We start from the raw sequence: 21,800 nt of genomic DNA on the forward strand, positions 1-21,800 counted from the left end.
CTCATTTTAACATGCTGCTTGTTCTCACATGGTTCTTTTTGGCAGATCTTTTACCCTTTTGACATTTTAATGTATTAATACATACTCTTCACCTGACAACAACAATAACTTCAAATATCTGAATGAAAAAGTTATGAAAGATAAATGTAACACCTGGTTTGCTGTTTGCCCTGAATAAATGAAATGTGTTAGCCCAGTTAGGTGCTTCAGAAACACAGCTGCCATTTGCTGTCTAGAAGAGAAAGGTCCGGTTCTACTGTAAAGTCTAGTTATGGCACTGCAAAGTCAGACCCTGTTTTGGAGCTACCAGTCTCATCCGAGGAAGCCCCAGGTGACAGGAGCGTGGGTGTAAACATGGGTTTGGTCTGGTTGAGGTGGACTCTTGCAGTCAGTGCGGATTCGTTCATTGACTCAGACACATAGTTGTTTCATGTCTTCATGTGTTTTACAAGGGCTTTCTGTGTTAGCCTTGTTTGTTCTCTGATGAACAAGTCTGTGTATTATAACATGTTGGGCAGTGATGTCACTTTTATTTCCATAAATGACTCATGCATGAGCAGAAATTGAGTAATAGTGTTTTAAGAGTATTTGAGCATAGTAGAGGATTATAGGCAGATCGTTTTGCCTGTTAAAATTACATTAAAGGCCAGGAGGTCAAATATTTAAGCTCTTCCGATATCTCTGTTTCTTCTCCTACAGAGACAGACGACTATGCTGAGATTATAGATGAAGAAGATACGTACACCATGCCCTCCAGTGAGTAGACGTACGGCTTTGTTCTTGTTTGAATTTGAAAGATAGTGCCTCGCGTTTAAAAGTTTAAGATATCATGGTCCTTGTGGAACTGTTTTTAATGCCTCAGTCATTGCTTAACAGAACTATCCTTTTCTACCTCTAGAACTCTATATTACTTTTGCCCATTTTGTGGGAGTATATATAGGTCAGAAGCCTAAAATTCAAATTTCTATCATATCTATTTAATTTAATTTTTTAAAATCTTGTTTTAAAAACCTTGTTTTCTGGCTCTCTGATAATACAGCCTTTATGCATTAGAGTATTAGCATTATCTGAAGGTTGAATATTGCACACATACTCAAAGAATTGCATTGTGCCCTTGAAATTGTCTTTATTGCCCTTGAATAACCAATACAGTGGCTTCCAGTATTCGTACCGCACACCTTAGGCAGGGTGGGAGGTGGAGAGAGACAGCCGGCACTCCTTGACAACCCGCCCGCAGCCTAGAAATACCAGTATCATGCCTCTCCCTGTGATGGGCGTTGGTGAAGGAGAATCTGAAGGTCTGAGATGGCCAGTTAGAGTGTATAGTCCCCGTTGGTGACTTAGATCCACCAGTGAAGTCTCATTCACTTACAAACACTTGGGCCTGCCTCCTAAAGAGGCCCACTTCCAAAGCCACCCTATGGCTTCAGAAGCCTCAGCCATTCAGCACACGATGTCCTGGTTTCAGTGGAGCCATACTGAAGTAAATGCTTCAAGTGCCCTCTCCTCCTGTGCAAACTGTCCAGACGATGTCCCCTTTTGGGTTTACTGTGTATATGGAGGTTTACTGTGTACATGGAGGTTTACTGTATACATGGAGGTTTACTGTATACATGGAGAAGATGGCACCAAAGGAAAGAGCAGCAGCCCACCTCTCTCAGGCATGCATTATCCCGGGAAGGCTCCTGCACCACCTTTCAGGAGCTCCTGTATATATTAAGGTGATTCAAAGCGGGAAAGAGCTGAAAGTTAAGTGTGTACATTTGGACACGCAGTAGCAATTTGAAAAAAATGTTTAAATTTAGGTTTAAATTTTTAGTGAGTCATTTGTACATTCCTGCAGAGAATCCAAATTTTTATTCCTATATTTATGATTTAGAGGTAAGTAACAAGTGTCCAGCATGGCCAGCTTTTATCCAGACCCCCCACCCCGCCCCCCAGACCGAATTATAATATAGGAGCTTATGAGATAGGAATTTAAAGGCATTGTTTACTCTGTTGAGTTGATGTGAAGATACTTCGTTTTTCCTTGCGTTTAAATTTCTGATTTGTATCTTATGTTCATGTTTAAAATACAGTTTGTTGTTGTTAACCTCATTGCTATTAGTTATTTCTAAGCAAGGTCTTCAATTTTTTTCTCTCTTAATTGCAATACAGAAAGCTATGGAATAGATGAAGGTAACAGGATTCCTTTAAAATAACTGCATTGCTTGCAATTGCAACCTGTGGAGTGATACGGGGTGTTTCCGTTTTCAGTTAACATTTATTTGTAAACTATTTGTCATTGGTTTACTCGTGCTGTTAAATCAATGGAGTTACTAGCTAAAGTGACTTTAAAGAGGAAAACACACATCTAAAATTTGGGCCGAGTTTTCTGTATGATTTATAATCTGATAAACCAGGCAGAGATTTTTTTAACTATTTGACTATTGGTTGTTCTGTTGGTTGTTCTACCAGTGTACTGTATGGGTTATAAGGGTCGCTTTCTTGATGGAAAGAAATCCAAATACCAAGTAGTTAATTGAATTGGGGTTCATCTGCTCAGTTCCTAGGGGGTGTCTTCTTCACCTGTGCCTCAGCACCCCACTAAATGATTGATTTTTGTAAGTCACGACAGTTGACTATATTAATTTGAGGTAAATACTTTCAAATGTAAAAACTACTCATGGTTTATATACTGATAATATCCAGCCTTCATTCCAAATTGATCTAATTGTGGAATTGGTTCTTAGATGCTTCCTCTTTAAACTCTGTTAGCTCCGTGAATAATATAGAGATAGGATTATAATGAAGTGGAAAACTCTTCAACTTTCAAAACAAAGTTTGCTCGTGACAGAACAGCAATTTTATGTGGCCTCTATGTTTACAAACTTGAGTTATTTGTAAAATCATTGCTTTAGATAGCTTTTTATAGACTTTATCTATTAATACCTAAACTAGTGGCACTTATTAACTAAGCTTATAACTTAATCCTTGGAGCAATTATTTAGAAAACTATCAAATAGAAAATAAGCCATCCATCCAAAAACTCCTGAGGATGGCGTTACCGAAATTCCTTTTTAAGTATAGTTTAAGAGAGTTCCACTGTTTAAAGCATTTTCATGAATTGATGTGTCGCAGATGAAATCTTTACTTGTGGATGATAGTAAATGACATGTGCTGAGTATCATTTCTGTGTTTAGAATCTTGTATTTGACCGTGCTTTTCTGGATTATTTTTTTGCAGCCAGGGATTATGAGATTCAAAGAGAAAGAATAGAACTTGGACGATGTATTGGAGAAGGCCAGTTCGGAGATGTACATCAAGGAGTGTATATGAGTCCGGTAAGTCCTTTAAGACTACCAAAACTCTGGACTAGCTTTGACTGTTAAGTGCAATTGTCTCTTGTTTATCTTCATGAGTATTTCGTTCTTCGTGGTACACGTTGTAGTCTTTTATGAAGCTCACTCATGTCAGCTTACTTAGAGTATTCAGGAGCCAGCACACTGCAGAATCGGCTCTAGAGAGCCAGGTCTGTCCTAATCTTTCAGCCTAGGTCACTGGTGACAGTTCCGTGAGTGACCATGTCGACAGGTTGAACGGCCATTGTTGGCAGCAGTTGGTTAGCCAATATTCCTGCTTACCTGCATTTTCAAGGAGCATTGCCTTGCCCCATTATACCCTCCAAAAGAGATCAATATTTTAAAATTCTTATTTTTTTAATAATAGCTTTATTGAGGTATAATTTGTTATACCATAAAATTCACTCTTTTTTTTAAAGCGTACATTTTAGTACTTTTTAGTATATTCAAAGAGCTGTTCAGCCATTGCCACAATCAGTTTAGAGCACTTTTATCACCCCAAAAAGAAACCCTGCCTACCTTTTAGCAGTCACTCCCCATTTCTCCTGGCAACCACCAGTCTACTTCCTGTCTCCATGGATTTGCCTGTTCTGGACATTTCATATAAATGGAATCAGACAAGGTGTCATCTTTTGTGACTAGCTCCTTTCACTTACCGTAATGTTTCTGAGATTTATCTGCGTTGTAGCAGGTATCAGAACTTCTGCTTTTGTATGCCCAGACAGTGTTCCATTGTACCGATACGCTGCATTTTGTTTATCCATTCATCAGGTGAAGGGACGTCCGGGTTGTTTTCCCTTTGCGTGATAGGGACATCCCCGTACGAGCTTTTGCACGGACACACCCCCTCAGTCCTCTAGGTGTGCCCTGGGCGTGGCATTGCTGGCTCAGACGTCACCTCTGTACTTAACTTCTTGAGGAACCACCGAACTGGTGTCCACAGTGGCTGCACCGTTCTACATTTCTCCAGCAGTGTGTAGGCTTCCCGTTTCCTTACATCCTCGCCGGTGCTTGTTATTGTCTGTCTGCTTTTCTACACCAGTGACTTTTAATGACATTTTAGAATAATAGTGCATACTTGTGAAGAAACTTCTTTAACCTGAGTGACTGACGTGTACAGAGATGGTGCCAGTAAAGCTATGCAAAAAAACCAGACCTGTTGCCGTTGAGTTGATTCCAACTCATAGTGACCCTATAGGACAGAGTAGAACTGCCCCGATAGAGTTTCCAAGGAGAGCCTGGTGGATTTGAACTGCTGACCTTCTGGTTAGCAGCTGTAGCATTTAACCACTTCGCCACCAGGGTTTCCGGTAAAGCTGTAGCAGCAGAGATAACTGACCTTTGTGGAACCCTTGCTTTAGAACTTGCCACCGGCGTTTTTCCCATTTTTTATCTTCACACATGCTCCGTAGATGACAGTGAGCATTGCTTTTTAACCAAGAGGCCAGTACAGGACTTCGGGCAGGGACAACAGGTAACTGCCACCGTGTAGCTGAACCGGTTAGAGGTTAGAAAAGTTCAGCGCTGAAAGCCTTTACTCTTGTGCTTATGTAGCTTTATTTAATGTTAACTCTGCTGGTCACTCCTTTTCTACTTGTTTTTTACCCTTTGCCTTGTTTGTTTTCACAGTTCTCTTAACTCTGTTCCTTGAGGCAAAGTGCAGTAGAAAGAGCACTGGGTCTTAATTTAGTCAAGAGACCTGAAGTTTAGGCCTGGTCTGCCTGACTGAGGTGTGGGGACCGTGAGGTTGCTTGACTATATTGAAGCAAATGGGCTCTGTGATTCCCTCCATCTCTGAAGTCTTCACTGGTCAGCGTTCTAACGTGCCCGGAGCTCAGTGACCTGCCCGGGCACACAGCTACTAGCACTTTTAATACAGTTACTCACTTTTAATGTACATAATCCATGTTTGTTAGGAAAATGCAAGAGAGCAACTTTTAAAACACCTGCAGGCCAGTGTTTATTACCTATTTGTTGAGTGAGTGCTGGCCCCAGAAGACAGCAGGGCGCTCTTGCTGTTCAATGCCCTCCTCTCTGAGTGCTGTATGTGAGTGTTTGTTTTGTTTTTAATGTGAGAGCTGAGTTTCACTTGTAAAGGAGTCTCTTCATCTCTCTAGATTTTGAATGTAAATACTTTTCCAGATTATGCCTTTTTAGTGTTCTATAAAATCAAATAACATTTCATTAAGGATTCACAATAATTGGTCAAAATATAATTCAGAGCATAAATTTCAAGAACAAGGGCCTAAAATCAAATAACATTGCATTAAGGATTCACAATAATTGGTCAAAATATAATTCAGAGCATAAATTTCAAGAACAAGAGCCTATCATTGGTTACTTTATTTGAGATTCAGCTAGTTCTTTAGCAACTATTTATCACTAAGCACTTGGCTGCTACCCGAAAGCTCAGCGGTTCAAACCCAGCAGCCGCTCCGCAGGAGAAAGATGTGGCAGTCTGCTCCTGTAAAGATTACAGCCGTGGAAGCCCTCTGGGGCAGTTCTACTCTGTCCTCCAGGGTCGCTATGAGTCAGATTCAGCTCGAAGCAGTGGGTTCTCCCATGTGAAAGGTACCATTTCTAGGTGGTAGGGTTACAACAGTAAAGAAAACTGGCGAAGTTCCTACTCTCACAGAGCTCAGTTTCTCTCTGAGGACAGGCAAAAAGCAGTACGTTGACATCACGTCGCTCAGAAGAGCCCTGAGAGCAGCAGAGCAAGGGGTCAGGGTGCCACCACACGGGATAGGTGAGAGAGGCTTTCTAAGAGGGGCTGGGCCATCCCTGAGATTGCTCGTGGGGAAGAGTGGTCGGGGAGGAAGAGCAGCCAGTGCAAGGGCCTAATGTAGGGCAGGGACGCACGAGGCCACCGGGGGAGGAGGAGAGCAACAGGAAGTGAGGCCAGAGAGGTCATGCCGGACCTTTAAAAATGAAGAATTATGGAACAAGTTCCCTCTTTCCTAAATGTTGCCTATGTTTTAAGGAGGGTTTTTGAATCAGATCTTGAGCGATAACCTAAGTTTGTTTGAATCTACCCCTTTTTAGTTTCTAGAAAGAACCTCTGCATGAGTTCTGACCTTGCTTTGGATCGACTCTCCTCCAGCAGCAGTCTGGTCTCTCGGTGACCAGAGCCTCTGGTGTCCTCTGCTGTCCAGGACGGGCTGTGGCCACAGGTCCCTGCCCGTGGACTGATGCTGAGCACCGTGGTCTGCGTCCCGTTGTCCAGGTGCTGCCTTTGAAAGTAGGAATCTTCAGCCAGCAGTGTTGCCTTTGCATTTCTGGGGTGGTCTTTTTAGAGCACCATGTTCAGTGGGTATTTGAATATTAATTGACAGAACCGATGATAGTTTTAAACGAGTAGAGAAGTTTTTGTTGTTATTTAGATTTTTTATAAAATGGGCATTTTATGTCATTTCTAAAGTAGAAACCCCCCAAAAAAACCAGCTGCCGTCGAGTTGACTCTGACTCACGGCGACCGTGTGTTTGTCAGGGTAGAGCTGCTCCACGGGGTCTTCGTAGCCGCGATCTTTCTGAAGCGGATTGCCAGGCCTCTCTTCCGAAGCACCTCTGGGTGGGTTTGAACTGTCAGTCTTTTGGTTGGTAGTCAAGGGCTTAACTCTTTGTGCCACCCAGGGACTATGAAGTGTATCAGTCAACAAATACTTTTTGAATACCTCTGATGTGTGTCAATTCCTACATTTAGATAGAATTCATGGTCCTAGTTCTAAAAAAATTTACATTCTAGTTAAGAAGGACAAGACTAACCTCATCAGAGCAGAGCGGTTGTGGTGTGCAGTCAGCACAGCGTGTGCTAGTGATTCTCAGAAGGCTGTGAGCTCGGGCATTAGTGGACAGGCACTCTGTGATCCTTGTGCCCTTGGTGTGAGCCGACCGTTCTGCCCTTCAGGGACCAGGGCACCGTCACCACCCCAAGCTGCCCTGAGGCTTCTGCACCCAGGCGTAGCTGTCGAGTGTGAAGGCAGGGACCGCAGCTACCTGAATCTTGGGTTATAGCCATTTTACCACTTACGCTTCTAGTTCGGAAATATTTTATTTCCTAGAATCATATAGTGTGCATTTAGTGTGAAATCTAAAATAAGTAAATACAGTAAAACTTGCGAAAGCTGGAAACTCTGTAAGATGGGAAACCTGACAGAGAATGAAAACACGAATATTTTCCACTAAAACGAGCAATAAAAAGTAGTAAGACTGCACCCTTTCAAAGGCGGAAAACTTGCAAGACCCGGAAAAATGAGGCAGGCCCATTGAGTTCCAGCCCTCACAGATTTCACTGTACTTTTTTAACGTATTATGAGAAATATGCCACAGCTAACTTGTAGGTGAGCCTCTGCATTTAAAAGGAAGATACGAATAGCACTCATCAATTTTACAAGTGTTTATTGAGCAGATTATGAACCAGGTACTATCCTAAACAGGATTTTTTTTGACAGACAAGTTCCTGTTCCTTAAAACTTGTATTTTAGAGAGGGGAGACGGTAATGTAAAATAATAATGAGAATGTGAAAGCATGAGAGGAAGCGGTCACGTAAATCATCAGTAAATGACTAAAACAGATTGTGATGAGGGTTAAGAAGGAAGGCAGGTGATTGGGTAGAGTGAAGGGCAGTGGCTGGGCTCTGTTTTAGTCAGGATGGCCAGGGAGGCCCCTCTGAACCAGGACCTCAGTGGGAGGACTATTCCAGGCCTGACCAGAAGGGAGGCTGTGTGAACATGGTGCCGGAGGGCAGAAGTGAGGCCTGCAGAGCCGTTGAGGTAGAAGAGTGGCCTGTGGACCCAGTTGTTGTGGTTAGTTGCCTCCTGACTCATGGTGACCCCATGTATGCAGAACAGAACTGTGCTGTGTAGAATTTTCAAGCCTAACCATTTGGAAGCAGTTCACCACGCCTGTGTTCTGAGGAGCTTCTACGTGGGTTTGAACTGCCAACCTTTTGGCTAGTAGTGGAGCACTTACCGGTTTGTGCTACACAGGGACTCCTGAAGTTTTAGGCAGAGTAATGCGATGATCTGATTAACACTTTGGAAACTTCCTTTTGACTGCTGTGGAGACTGGGTGGTAGAAGGGCAGAGGGAGATGCCAAGGTAGGGTTGGGGCAGGCGGCAGTGTTACCGTTAATGAGCTCGCAGGTGTGGGGTCGGTCACATTCTGGGCTGGTGATGTAGGTGGGGTCAGCAGGCCTTGCTCCTGGATTGGTGGGTCTGGGGCTGAGAGAAATGGAAAAGTCAAAGTTGGCTTCTGGAGCGTCCCTGTGAACACCATTTCTCTGTGAGACAGGAAGACGTGGGAAGAAGTAGATTTAGTGGCGGAATATCAGGAGTTTCGTTTTGGTCATATTGAGTTAAAAAACACTTTTCCACATGCTGGTCACAATAGAGAGTAAGTCGGTTGAGTGTGTGAGTCTGGCCTGAAAGGGAAAGTCAGGACTGGAAATATAAATTTGGAGTCAGCATCCAAATGGCACTTGAGTCTCTGGCTCTCAGTGAGATAACTTAGGATAGAGCTGAGAGGACAGTCCTGGACGTCCCAGTGTTGAGAAGGTAAGAAGCAAAATCAGTCCTCCTGTACCTCCTGTAATCCCGGTCTTCTCCGCTGTGGTTGATGTGACTGACTGTCCACAGCTGAGTGGCTAGAACTCCTCTGAGAAAGCTTGAGATATGCAAGCTTCATCAGCACTTAAGTAATTAGCCATGGACACCATTTCAGAGTGAAATCTTGTGACAAGTGGCACTCCCCCCAGGCTGGGAGCAGTGGCTGCCGCTCAGAGGGGTGCTGTGTGACCACACTGCTGCCGCTACCTGCTGGTTCTCCGAACCACCTGCACTGCACACCTCCTGGAGCAGTGCCCCATAACCCAGGAGTGTGCCCCGTGCCAGCAGGCTAGCCTCAGCACTCCACCTAACCTGTCGGCCTCTGCTGGCTCCTCTGTAAAATGGGTGCCCTAGGCTGTGCCTTCAAGCTTGTTCTGAAGAATAAGATAACATATGTAAACCCCATAAGGTAATGTACGTATAGCATAGAAATGTTCAAAACCGATCAAGAAAACTGCAGCAGAGGAAGATTAAGTCATCTGAGTCCTTCCCAGGGGCTCAGTGCTCTTCACACCTGTCTCATTAGGGCGCTACCTGACTGCTCCCAGAGAAAGAAAACCCATTGCTATCGAGTCAATTCCAATGCATAGTGACCCTATAGGACAGAGCAGAACCACCCCATAAGGTTTCCAAGGCTATAATCTTTATGGGAGCAATTGCCAGGTCTTTTCCTTGAGGAGTAGCTGGTGGATTTGAACCTCTGACCTTTCGGTTAGCAGCCAAGTGCTTAACCACTGTGCAACCAGGGCTCCTTCCAGGGAAAGAGGAGTAGGGAAGATGAAAATCAGCGCACACACCCTTTGGCTTCCTCTCCTCACTCTGGAGCTACTGTCTCTGCCTGGTTGATTTCATCCGTATTTCGACTCTTACCTCTCAACTCTCAAGAGAAAGGGGGCAAGGAGGCTTGGGAGTCAAGGGACGGCAGCGTGGAGCTGGACCCTAACTCGGCATTTCTTAGAGCGCAGCTTTCCCTGCGTTCTCCCCACTTGTTTCTCCCTCCGTCTCCCTCCATGACAGAATTACACAATACGAAACAAGAAGAAGAATAGATGATCTGCAGAGATCACTTAAAGCCCAGCGTTAGGTAAGCATACAGTTGCTAAACGGAAGCTTCTGTGATGTTCTGTTGTTGTTGTTGTTAGGTGCCTTCGAGTCGGTTCTGACTCATAGCGACCCCATACACAACAGAACGAAACGCTGCCTGGTCTTGCGCCATCCTTAAAATCGTTGTTATGCTTGAGCTCATTGTTAAAGCCACTGTGTCAGTCCACATCGTTGAGGGTCTTCCTCTTTTCCGCTGACCCGGTGCTCTGCCAAGCATGATGTCCTTCTCCAGGGACTGATCCCTTCTGACAACGTGTCCAAAGTATGTAAGACGCAGTCTCGCCATCCTTGCCTCTAAGAAGCATTCTGGCCGCACTTCTTCCAAGACAGATTTGTTCATTCTTTTGGCAGTCCATGGTATATTCAATATTCTTCGTCGACACCACAATTCAAAGGCGTCAATTCTTCTTCGGTCTTCCTTATTCAGTATCCAGCTTTCACATGTATATGAGGCAATTGAAAATACCATGGCTTGGGTCAGGTGCACCTTAGTCTTCAAGGTGACATCTTTGCTTTTTAACGCTGTAAAGAGGTCCTTTGCAGCAGATTTGCCCAATGCAAAGCATCTTTAATTTCTTGACTGCTGCTGCCATGGGTGTTGATTGTGGATCCAAGTAAAATGAAATCCTTGACAACCTCAGTTTTTTCTGTTTATCATGATTCTGCTTATTGGTCCGGTCGTGAGAATTTTTGTTTTCTTCATGTTGAGGTGTAATCCATACTGAAGGCTGTGGTCTTTGATCTTCATCAGTAAGTGCTTCAGGTCCTCTTCACTTTCAGCAAGCAAGGTTGTGTCATCTGTATAACGCCGGTTGTTAATGAGTCTTCCTCCAATCCTGATGCCTTGTTCTTCTTCATATAGTCCAGCTTCTCGGATTATTTGTTCAGCATACAGATTGAATAGGTATGGTGAAAGGATATAACCCTGATGCACGCCTTTCCTGACTTTAAACCATGTAGTATCCCCTTGTTCTGTCTGAACAACTGCCTCTTGATCTATGTACAGGTCCCTCATGAGCACAATTAAGTGTTCTGGAATTCCCATAATTATTCCCATAATTTGTTATGATCCACACAGTCGAATGCCTTTGCATAGTCAATAAAACACAGGTAAGCATCTTTATGCATCTTTATAGTATTCTCTGCTCGCAGCTAGGATCCATCTGACATCAGCAATGATATCCCTGGTTCCACGTCGTCTTCTGAAACCGGCCTGAATTTCTGGCAGTTCCCTGTCGATATACTGCTGCAGCCGTTTTTGAATGAATGTTCTACTGATCTGCAAGAGATGGCCTCTTATTTCTTGTGTTTCCTGGTCCCTGTCTTTTGAACTTGTTTGAGGGAAGAGATTGGCTTTCAGGACATCACATTTTCCTGGTTTCTCCTGGCTCACTGGTCATCTCTTCTTAGTCTGCGGCTGTTTCTCCTCTTCCGCTGACCTCTTTCCGTCGCAGACTCCAAGCCACGGTCCTTGGACCTTTGTGTTCGCTCCCTTGGTGACTCCACCCAGTCCCGTGGCTTTACGTACATGCTAGAGTGTTGATGACATCCATGTTTGTATCTCTAGTTCACATGTCTCCTGAACTCTAAGCACACTCTCCCACTGCCCGCGCCACCTGGGTGATGTGCTGTCTCCAAGACCTCTCGACTTACTACATCCAAACCTTCCCCTTCCAACCCACCAGGAAGTCAGGCTTTTTTTGCCTTCAGAGTAAATCCAGAATCCGAGCCCTCTCACACCACCGCTGCTACATCCATGTCTGCACTCCCACCGTCAGTCCCCTGGTGCTGCCACAGCCTCCTAGCAAAGCCCCTGCTCCTGCCTGCCTTCCCTGCAGCCACATCTCGGTACCACACCAGAGCACATGTCAGCCCCCCCAGCCTCCTCCGAGCTTAGCTATGTCCTCCCTCACGCCCTCTGCCAGGCCTGCCCCCATGAAGCGGCTGGCTGACACCTCACCGCCTCAGTTCTTTACTCACACCTCACCCACTGGGTGAGATCTGCTTGACTCCCATCCCCTGGCCCCTCTGTTACCGAGTGTGTAATGAACTTGCTTATTGTCGGTGGTCCTCGCTGGCCTGTAAGCTTGCTGAGAACAGGGATCGCTGCCTCTCTTGCTGACTGGTGTATCCCAGGCACCTGGAAACGTACTAGATGCTTAGTAATTTTAGGGGATAATCGTGGGCACATGTAGTGGGGGCCCAGGGGTGGGAAGGAGCCTCATACTCAGGACTCAGGCCTGTGTGGGAGTTCACCAGCAGCCTGTCTTTTGTCTTGCTGGCGTTTCATTCAAGCAGCCAGACCCTGGGTGCTGGCCCATGTCAGCAGGTGGACCTGTCAGCAGGTTGCAGCCTGTACTTCCTCACCTGGTGCTGCTTACCCTGTTCACTCAGGCTTACGGGGCCATCGTGTGTTTCTGTAAGATGTTCTTTTCATGAGTAACCATTGGGGTCTTTTCTTTTGTCAGTACCACACAAACTTAAGTTTCAAATGCTGAGTTGAAGAGCACGAAGAAACTGAAGCATGTTCCAAAAGTAGCAATCGGGGTGGCGCAGGGGCCTTGACGACCAACGGGGATGGCGCAGGGCCCTTGACGACCAATGGGGAGAATTAAAATCAGAGATTCTTCACCTGAGGCCTCTGGGCCAGCATGCTGCCTGCAACCTTTTACATTATTTCTGGGGTTTTATAGGGAGTATTTATACCCAGTGCTCCCTGGGCTCCTCTCAGAACACTTTACATCCCCGAGTCTGTCTGGTCCATAGTCCACGTAGCTGCAGGATGAACAGCTTTCCGCCAGTGTACCCAGTGGTTAATGTGGAGAACCTCTTTTCGCATGTGTGTGTGATTCTATAATTTTCCTAACACAGGAGAATCCAGCTTTGGCGGTTGCAATTAAAACGTGTAAAAACTGTACTTCGGACAGCGTGAGAGAGAAATTCCTTCAAGAAGCCTGTAAGTCTCTAGAAATTTTTCTGAAGCTCCATTTGACTTTGTATCTGTCAAACCCAAGCTATCTCTGAAGAAGTAAGAAAAACAATGTTTCGGCTTTTGTGAGACGACTACGTTTCTTATCTTGCTTGCACAATTAACGTCTGTCTGTGTACAGGCACCTATGTACATATTTTCCCAGGTAAACCATGGTATTTGGGATGTTAGTGGCAGACTGGTTTACTTTCCCTTTATATGTGGGAACCTGTGCTGCTGACATCTGCTCTAGAATTGGTGTGGTGGATCAGTGATCCAGCCCCAGGTGCCGGGCCTTGAAAGCACAGAAGTGAACCAGACAGCCCTGACCTGAGGGAGCCCCCAGATGGGTGTAGGAGTCAGGCCTAGGACCTGGTCCTGCTACAGAATCAGAAAGACGCACCCAGAAGTAAACACAGAACTCCTCTCATGCCTTCCCAGGTGACAAGGGACTTCCCTGCTTCCTTCTCTGCTCTTGGCCTGTGCGTCTCATGGTGAGGCTGCCTTGGGTGACAGGCCTCTTGTCACCTCCTGAATGCAACCTCTGGGACTGTCTTGTGTGCCTCAGGCTCTTTCCCACTTGCCCTCAGCTGTGGGCCCCTTTCTCTCCCCTCACATGTCTGGATCCGTCTCAGCCCCCAGCTCAGATGTCCCTCCCCAGCAAAAGCTTTTCTGGCCACCATATGTAAAGTAGGTCTCCCCTTGGTGTTTCTTGTCACAGGACATGGTCTTTGCCTTCGTAAGTACTCGTAATTAAACGTACCTTGTTTATAAACCTTGCGGAGTGTCTCTACCTCTAGACTGTAAGGTCCATGGGGACACGGGCCAGGTCTCTTGTTCACGGCTCTACCCTCAGGGCCCAGCACAGTGTGTACCACAGGAGGCACTTAGCAGACATTTGTTGTGTGGATGAGGCTTGGTGCCCTTCGTTAAATGTACATCAAACACGTGCCTTTTACTTTCCATCTTGGTATGTTAGGAAGTCCCGCAGGAAATCCTGTGTCGCTTCATCACTTAGGTCTGAGTACGTCCTTAATCCTGTTCCTGAGCCTGATGTAAGCACAGGAAGGCCTGGCCAGAGACTTCTGTCTTGCCTGGCCATCATTGCCTGACACCCTGTCTGCCTGACCTTTGGTGGCATTGTGTGTTTTCAAAAATAGATTTTTAAATTGCTTATTTTTCCTAAACTTTTTCTGAATAGTTACTGTATTATGATTTTTGTAGAACTTTGAAATCACCATTACAAGCATCAGTAACAGTTTTATAAGAGTGGTCAGGTCACACTAAGCTCGTTTTCGCCTTTGAAAGGGTCCTTGGCTGTGGTTTCAGGACGCTGTGTTAGATGTAGTACGCACACACCTCCACAGGGCTTTGGCGGCTCCATACACAGGTGGGCAGGTGTTACCTAGGTCAGACGTCATTAAACTTTTTCTGTAAAGGGCAGACAGGTAGTAAATCTTACAGACTTTGTGGGCCCTACCAGTCTGTCACAACGATCGAGCCCTCCTTTTATGGAAAAGAGGCTGTAGACAGTACCTGAGAGAATGAGCAGGTCGTGTTTCAGTGAAACTTTATAGAAAGAGGGGGTGGCCAGCAGGCCTTTGTTTACGCCCCGGGCCTAATGGATAAATAACTGGTAGAACCAGTACGCGTGTAGACTTCTAGTTCAGCCTGGATGGTTTCCCACGGACCACGTGGCTCTCCTCATAGCCCTGTGCTATGTAGTATTTTTGATGATTAGTTCACAACAGGCATAAAAGGTCTGATAATTGCATATGAGGAGAACATGAAACCGAAAATGATAGTAAATAACGCTGAAAATAAGACTAAACACCCTAGGTGCCTAACCTTTTATCCAGAGAAATCACAATACAAGTAAGCAATGAACTGAAGCAGGCAAGGTGGAATTTAATAATACCCTCGGGATTTTGTGTTGGGTGTTTGTGTTACATTTTTAAAAGCTGCTACATCTGGAATATGGTGTGGAGGGGGAACCTTAGGGGTTTGAGTTATCTCCCGGGAAGGTGAGGCAACTTTGCAAGATTCTAAGGTGACCTTTGGGTGTGTTGACAGGAAGCAAGGTGCCCAGAGTGAGCTCAGGGGAGGACCCAGGCCTGGTGGCAGGCTCCACGCTTCCAGTAGACATCGGTAACGTGGCTCTCACTTGGTGGAAAGCAACTTAGTAGTGAAGAGCCTTGGAAACGTGCCGTCTGAGAAGGGGTTGAAGTTGTTTAGTCAGGAGGAGACACACTAAAGGAACAGGAACATGGTGTCAGATTTTCTAAGGGCTGTCTTATGCAAGTGAACGTAAACGTTTTTTTTTCTAACAGACTAGGCAAAGAAATGGAATAAACCAAAACCAAACCCAGTGCCGTCGAGTTGATTCCAACTCGTAGCGACCAGTAGTAAAATCATCAGTTAATGAGGGAACCAGTAAGTTATTACAGCTGGTTCACAGGAGAATTCCAAGGGCCACACATCCATAAGGAATAAGGAATTCTGAAATGAATTTACAAATGGATGCAAAAAATGCACTACATTGCACCAGGCACAACTAATGTGCATTTCTGTGGACAAGAACTTTGTCCCTTGTTATCAATTATCTATAGCTCATTGAGTTTTAAAATCCCTCAAAGACAGTGAAAAGCTAGAATAGCCCAAATGAGTGAGCTGGACAGGACACCCGCTAATTTTTTTTTTTTTTTTTTGCCCATTTCAAAGTCTTTCATGACTTCTCCTGACAATGTTCATATACCTGTTAACTTATAACAGGTTAATGATATTAAAGGATCATGGTTTCTGCTATTGTTCTGATGCCCTTACTTGTTACGGTGAAAATCAACCCTGTGTTGGTTCCTCAAATAAACTTTTTTTTCCCCATTTAAAAAGTCTGAAATAAGGTGCTTTTGGAACCACTGAACTAGGTCACCTGGACAGTCACTTCTGATTTGCGACCCTGCAGTTCTGTGAAGATTATCCTGAGACTTACAACTCATAGTATATTATAGAGGTGACCTTTTTAGCCCTGCTATCAGAAGTTGTAAATATGCACAGTTATAAGTATCTTCATGTACATAACCTAAAAAAAAAAATCCATTGCCATCATAGTGACCCTATAGGACAGAGTAGAACTGCCCTGTAGTGTTTTCCAAGGAGCAGCTGGTGGATTCAAACTGCCAACCTTTTGGTTGGCAGCTGGGCTCTTAAGCTTTGCATCAGGTCTCCACCTGTACACATAGGTCTGTATATACGTGTGCGGTGCCCCTCTTGGTGATTGGAGGCTCCATCTGCTTGGCACCAGAGCCTCTCTGAGAAGAATGCAGAACCAGACGCTCAGCAAGGCAGCCATGGGCATTTCTTCCTGCAGGAGTCCTCACAGCAGCCCAGGAACTAGTTTTTGGCCCCATAAGTGGCCGCTTAAATGCAAGTGGACAGGGTCACAATGGTGGGTGCAGGAGCCACTCAGGCTTAGAAGCCCCATGTCCAAAACAGAAATGCCCTGTAACAGCCTACGTGCATCGCTTCCAGGGCCCTGGGAGGGACATGCCCGGTACCCAGAGTCTCTGCTCAGGGAAGCTCCAGCGGTGGCTTCCCACCAGGTGTTTATCAGGTGCTGTGTACCAGTAGACATGGTTTTTACCATAAGGAGTGGTGCCTCATAACTGAATTACACATTCTAACTTTATCAGGTTTCTAGGGGAACAAAGCTTAGAATGTTAACCCCAGGTCAAGTTTGTCTGTAGAGGAGAAGATAGGGTTTGTTAGCCCTTTGCTCACAAGTCCTTGTCCCCTGAAAATTGTTTCCTGGTCACCCTCCTCCTCATCCTCAGTCACTGTGCCTCTGTGCACGTGAAGATCAGTTCACCACTGCCAAGCCCGACTGGTCTGTTTGCGGAATTAAGCTCATGGTTCCCACATCTTCAGTCTGTGTTCTTAGGGAGCCAGTTTTCAGGGAAACTTGAAGAGTTTGCCAAAGAATAACTGGATACTTTCCTTCCTAGTAACAATGCGTCAGTTTGACCATCCTCACATCGTGAAGCTGATTGGTGTCATCACGGAGAATCCCGTCTGGATAATCATGGAGCTGTGCACGCTTGGGGAGGTAGCGCACCCTCCGCCCTTCCCTCTGCCGGGAGTGCTGGGGGCCCATGGTCACAGTCACTAGACGGTGGTCTCCTGCTCGTAGACCAGTCAGTCCGCATTAGCATTTCATGTGCTGTGTTTAAGAAAGGGAGGTGTCTGACACTTTATCTCAGGTTCTCAGGAGAGTTCCAATTTTAGATGAACACCATCATGGTTTTGGTTCAGATAATATGGGTGTGATATTTTCACCATTAAATTCCCGGGTAATCCATCTCAGTGCTGGCAGTGGTGTCTTCCCCAGCCAGCCTTGTCGGAGCTAGTAGCAGCAGGGGGCTGGGGTGCTCTTTATTCCCCACCCCCCCACCCCCCAGTGCCACAGCCTAAAGAGACAGTCCAGTGATTTGAGGGTAAAAGAAGTGGCTGAGTTGAAACAGAACTTAGGAAAATGTAAACAGCTCAATAATTTGAGGATAAAAAAACGAAACCCATTGCCGTGGAGTCAATTTTGGCTCATAGTGACCCTATAGGACAGAGTAGAACTGCTCCATAGGGTTTCCAAGGCCGTAATCTTTACAGAAGCAGCCTGCCACATCTTTCTCCCATAGGGTAGCTGGTGGCTTTGAACCACTGACCTCTCTATTAGAAGCTGCACGCTTTAATCACCATGCCACCAGGGCTCCAACTTGAGGATAAAAGAAGCTAAGTGGAAGGTGGCTAAATTTAGGAAAATTTAAATAGTTCCTTAATCTTTTTGAGGATTATCTTTGCACTATCCTCTAGACCAACTGATACTAACCACAATTTGTTTTTCAAATGTGAGTAGACCAAGAACAGGCGGCTATGTTTGTTTGGCTTCCTCCAAAATACAGAAACTCTAATAGTGCTTTTCCAAGGTGGTCTGGAAAAGATGCGATGGCAGCATCCGCTCCACCTGGAAACTGGTTAGAGATGCAGATTGCTGGGCCCGGCCCTCTATGCCCACTGGCCCTGCGTATTTGCTGAAGTGTGAGCTTCTCTGCTCACAGCCTGCTGTGGGACCCTGGGGGTTACAACAAGGCGGCTTTTCAGACAGCCGTGCTTCCTGGCACTAAAATATAGCAACTTTTAACTATTTAAGGAAAAACTCTAAATTACTATACACATTCCTTCTTTTTTAAAAGCTACCAGTTTTGCTCTTAATGGGTACTCAAGTTTCCAGTGACCAGGAACGCAAGAGTAGTTGGGTGACTTCCCTCCTTGGGAAGGGGCAGCTCTCCCTCCTTTGTCAGGACACCTGCTGCAAGGCCCACCTGCTGCTCTTCTCACCTGCATTGATGGCCGGGCTTGACCATGCAATGGAAGGGATGGGTCTTTCTCTGCCCTACATTCCAGATAAATGGAGCGCTTGTGTAGGTTTTTTGTTCACAGTATTTTTCTGATTTTGCTTTAGAGAATATGCTTATTCTTCAGGCTTAAAAAGATAATGCAGAATGTTTCTAATTTATTGATTTTGTAGAATTAGGGTGTTAAAGTTACCTGCCTCTGTTATATTAGCAATTAGCTGAGCAAGGACAATTAAGCACAGTGGGATAAATACTCTATGTGGGCCCATTTTATCCTTCCGCATCTAAAACTTCACTGGGGAGGGGAAGGCCCTTCCGGCCTCCCTTCCTCACAGCCTTACCCTCAGCCGTCCCTAGAGATACAGTGAGGTTTAAAGCTGAGGTGAACTGACTAGGGTTGTGTATCACATTTGTTTAAATCGTAACAAGATGTTTTTGTTCTCCAGTTATTACTACTGTTTAGCAATATTTTATACTGTGCATTTATTTATTCCCTTGAAGCACATCTTTTTGTACTTTTTGAGATAATCATGTAAACTGTAGTCATGAAGGTTGTGATCAGTAGATTTCACAAAAAGAAGGGCAGACCGTAATTTCAGAGCTGAAATGTCTTGTTCGCTGTGCCCCTTTCCTTAGGGAAGGAGTGGAAGCTGTTCTCTGGTAGTAAAAATGCATTTGGAAGTGGACCAGCTTGTTGTTGAACGTTGCTTTTTTGCTAACAATTTCTGTTCTCTGTCCCTAATTCTTTTCCTTTTTCACCTTGGTCACCGTCCTAAAAGCTGAGGTCATTTTTGCAAATGAGGAAATACAGTTTGGATCTGGCGTCTCTGATTCTGTATGCCTACCAACTGAGTACAGCCCTTGCGTATCTAGAGAGCAAAAGATTTGTACACAGGTAAGATACCTTCATAAAGCTGTTGAGTAAGAAACTGGCAAAGCCCACCCCGAGAGCATCTTGTAGCTAAATAACAAGGTAACTAAAAAAATAATGAGTATCACCCGTAAGTGCTGTACTCCTTTGAGAAAAATCACCTATATGAGACGAAATGGTCAACAATTAACAAAGATGAGAACGTAAAGGAGCAGGGTAACTAGATTAATGAAAACAGAACAACCAGAATGGAAGTAATGAATGAGCATGTTCACGCATTGTGAAGAATATAACCCAGGTCACTGAACAAGTGTGTAGAAATTATTGAATGGGAATCTAAACTGCTAGGTAAACTTTCCCTAAAAACACCAGCACACTTGTGTGAAGTCAATTCTGACTCATAGCCACCCCATAGGACAGAATAGAACTGTTCCGTAGGGCTTCCAAGGCTATAATCTTTACGGAAGCCAACTGCCACATCTTTTTCCCACGGAGCACTTGGTAGGTTCAAACCGCTGACCTTTTGGTTAGCAACCGAGCACTTAGCCACTGCACCCTCAAGGCTCCTTCACCAAAAACACAGTAAAATGTTATTTAAAAAAAAAAAAAGAAACTGGCTCAGTGGTTGCCTTCGGAGCAGGGGAGGCAGGCGGAGCAGGGCAGGCCGGCGGTGGAGAAGCAGGGAGGGAGGAGGCACTGTGCACTGCAGAACCGTGGCCCTTTGGAATCGGCTGTGCAGCGCTGCTGGAACGTCATGCTGCATCGCGTCCTGTCAGTGCAGTGCTGCGCCACGGAGTGCCGGTCCTTCAGAGGGCTCCCACACGGGGCTCTTGCACGTTGTGCGCCGGTCAGCAGTCCCTTATTCCTTCAGCAGTACTGTTGAGAGCCTGTACCTGATACTAGAGCAGTGAGCACATAGGTGCGGTTCCTAAAACCATGTTACCCTGGGACTTGACTTCCCTGCTTACCAGTGTCACGAGTGACATCTGCGGAATTTCTGTTTGCAGCTGAATGCTGTCGAAAGCCCTTATGTTTTCCAAATACTACATTAGAGATTCTGCTTCTTCAAGATTTTCCAGCATTAAAGTGGACTACAGCAACAAAGTCACTTAGTGGTGTTGTGAAGAGAACTGTCACTTCATTTAGGGAGATCCCTTTAGCAGTGCTGGCTGTGTCTCGGTATCAGTTCACACAGTTGGTAATGTGATTTTAGGAGAAGAAAGAAGCATTTTCATTATCTAAGGATACACTTGCCCCCATTGAAAATAATAATAACCCTGTTAATGAGTAAAATATGTGCCAAAGGGAATATATTTGCAATAAAAAAAAAATGTGTCTTTCTAAATCTGTCATCTCCTGTTTGCCTTGTAGAGAAGCCATGTTTTAAAGTAACTGTCTTAATATAGATGAATTTGTGGGTTTCTGCTTTGTGTTCTTTTGTCTTAAATTTTCTTTCCCTAAATTCTTATTTATCAGGGACATTGCTGCTCGGAACGTTCTGGTGTCTTCGCCTGATTGTGTAAAACTAGGAGACTTTGGGTTATCCCGGTGCATGGAAGACAGCACCTACTACAAAGGTGAGGAGTCAGGGCACTTACTACATACAAAGGTGAGGAGTCAGGGCAGTGCATGGAGGACAGCACCTACTACAAAGGCGAGGAATGGGTAATACATGGAGGACAGCACCTACTACAAAGGTGAGAAATGGGTAAAACATGGAGGACAGCACCTACTACAAAGGTGAGGAGTCAGGGCGGTGCATGGAAGACAGCACCTACTACAAAGGTGAGGAGTCAGAGCGGTGCATGGAAGACAGCACCTACTACAAAGGTGAGAAGTCAGCACTTACTACAAAGGTGAGAAGTCAGGGCAATACATGGAAGACAGCAGTTATTACAAAGGTAAGGAATCAGAGCAATAAATGAGAACGGGCTCAATTTTTTTTTTCCCCCCCAAAAGAGATATGTTCTGATATGCCCACTTGATTGTTGACAAAGGTGCAAAAAATCAATTCAGTGGAGGAGGAATAGCCTTTTCAACAAATGGTGCTGGAGCAGTTAGACATCCATAGGCCAAAAAGAAAAATGAACCTTGACTTATCCTCACATGTTATATAAAAATGAGCTCAAAATGGATCGCAAGCCTCTTTGAGCCCGGCAGTCTTTCCTGGGCCTTTGCATGTCCAGCTCCCCCAGCCACCTCCTTCCACCCAGGCGTCCTCTCCCTGCATCCGTCCCTGCCAGGGGCTGTCAGTCACTGTGTCCTCTCCACCCTGAGGCATGCGTTAGACATGGCTGTTGTCCCCCACACCAGGGCGGCTATGCTTCTGTTCCTACCGTTAGAGTGAGAGCCCCTGAGTAAAGGTGCTCCGGTTGTTCACCTGGTGACTCAGAGGCCAAGGGAGAGGTTGGTGGGTGTGGGCTGTTTCCCTTTGTGACACGTTATACTTCAGGCCTCGAAAGCGGGGTGGTTTTGGCCCTTCCTAAAAAAGTAGATGCTTCCATTCC

General features: G+C 45.3%; 1 protein-coding gene across 17 annotated transcripts in view; it reads left to right on the forward strand.

Moving 5' to 3' along the window:
• PTK2 (protein tyrosine kinase 2) overlaps window positions 1–21,800 on the forward strand; it is a 252,208-nt gene that overhangs the window by 176,171 nt on the left and 54,237 nt on the right. For 13 of the 17 annotated variants that reach the window (XM_049854317.1, XM_049854311.1, XM_049854312.1 and 10 more), the window contains 6 exons: window positions 700–756; window positions 3,226–3,323; window positions 12,921–13,005; window positions 17,019–17,119; window positions 19,202–19,317; window positions 20,770–20,870. In XM_049854317.1, the coding sequence (XP_049710274.1) occupies window positions 700–756; window positions 3,226–3,323; window positions 12,921–13,005; window positions 17,019–17,119; window positions 19,202–19,317; window positions 20,770–20,870 (558 nt within the window). The other 4 variants (XM_049854324.1, XM_049854325.1, XM_049854322.1 and 1 more) reach the window with 4 other exon arrangements.

Source organism: Elephas maximus, chromosome 15 (assembly GCF_024166365.1).
Source record: "Elephas maximus indicus isolate mEleMax1 chromosome 15, mEleMax1 primary haplotype, whole genome shotgun sequence".
In the NCBI taxonomy this organism is placed as follows: domain Eukaryota; kingdom Metazoa; phylum Chordata; class Mammalia; order Proboscidea; family Elephantidae; genus Elephas; species Elephas maximus.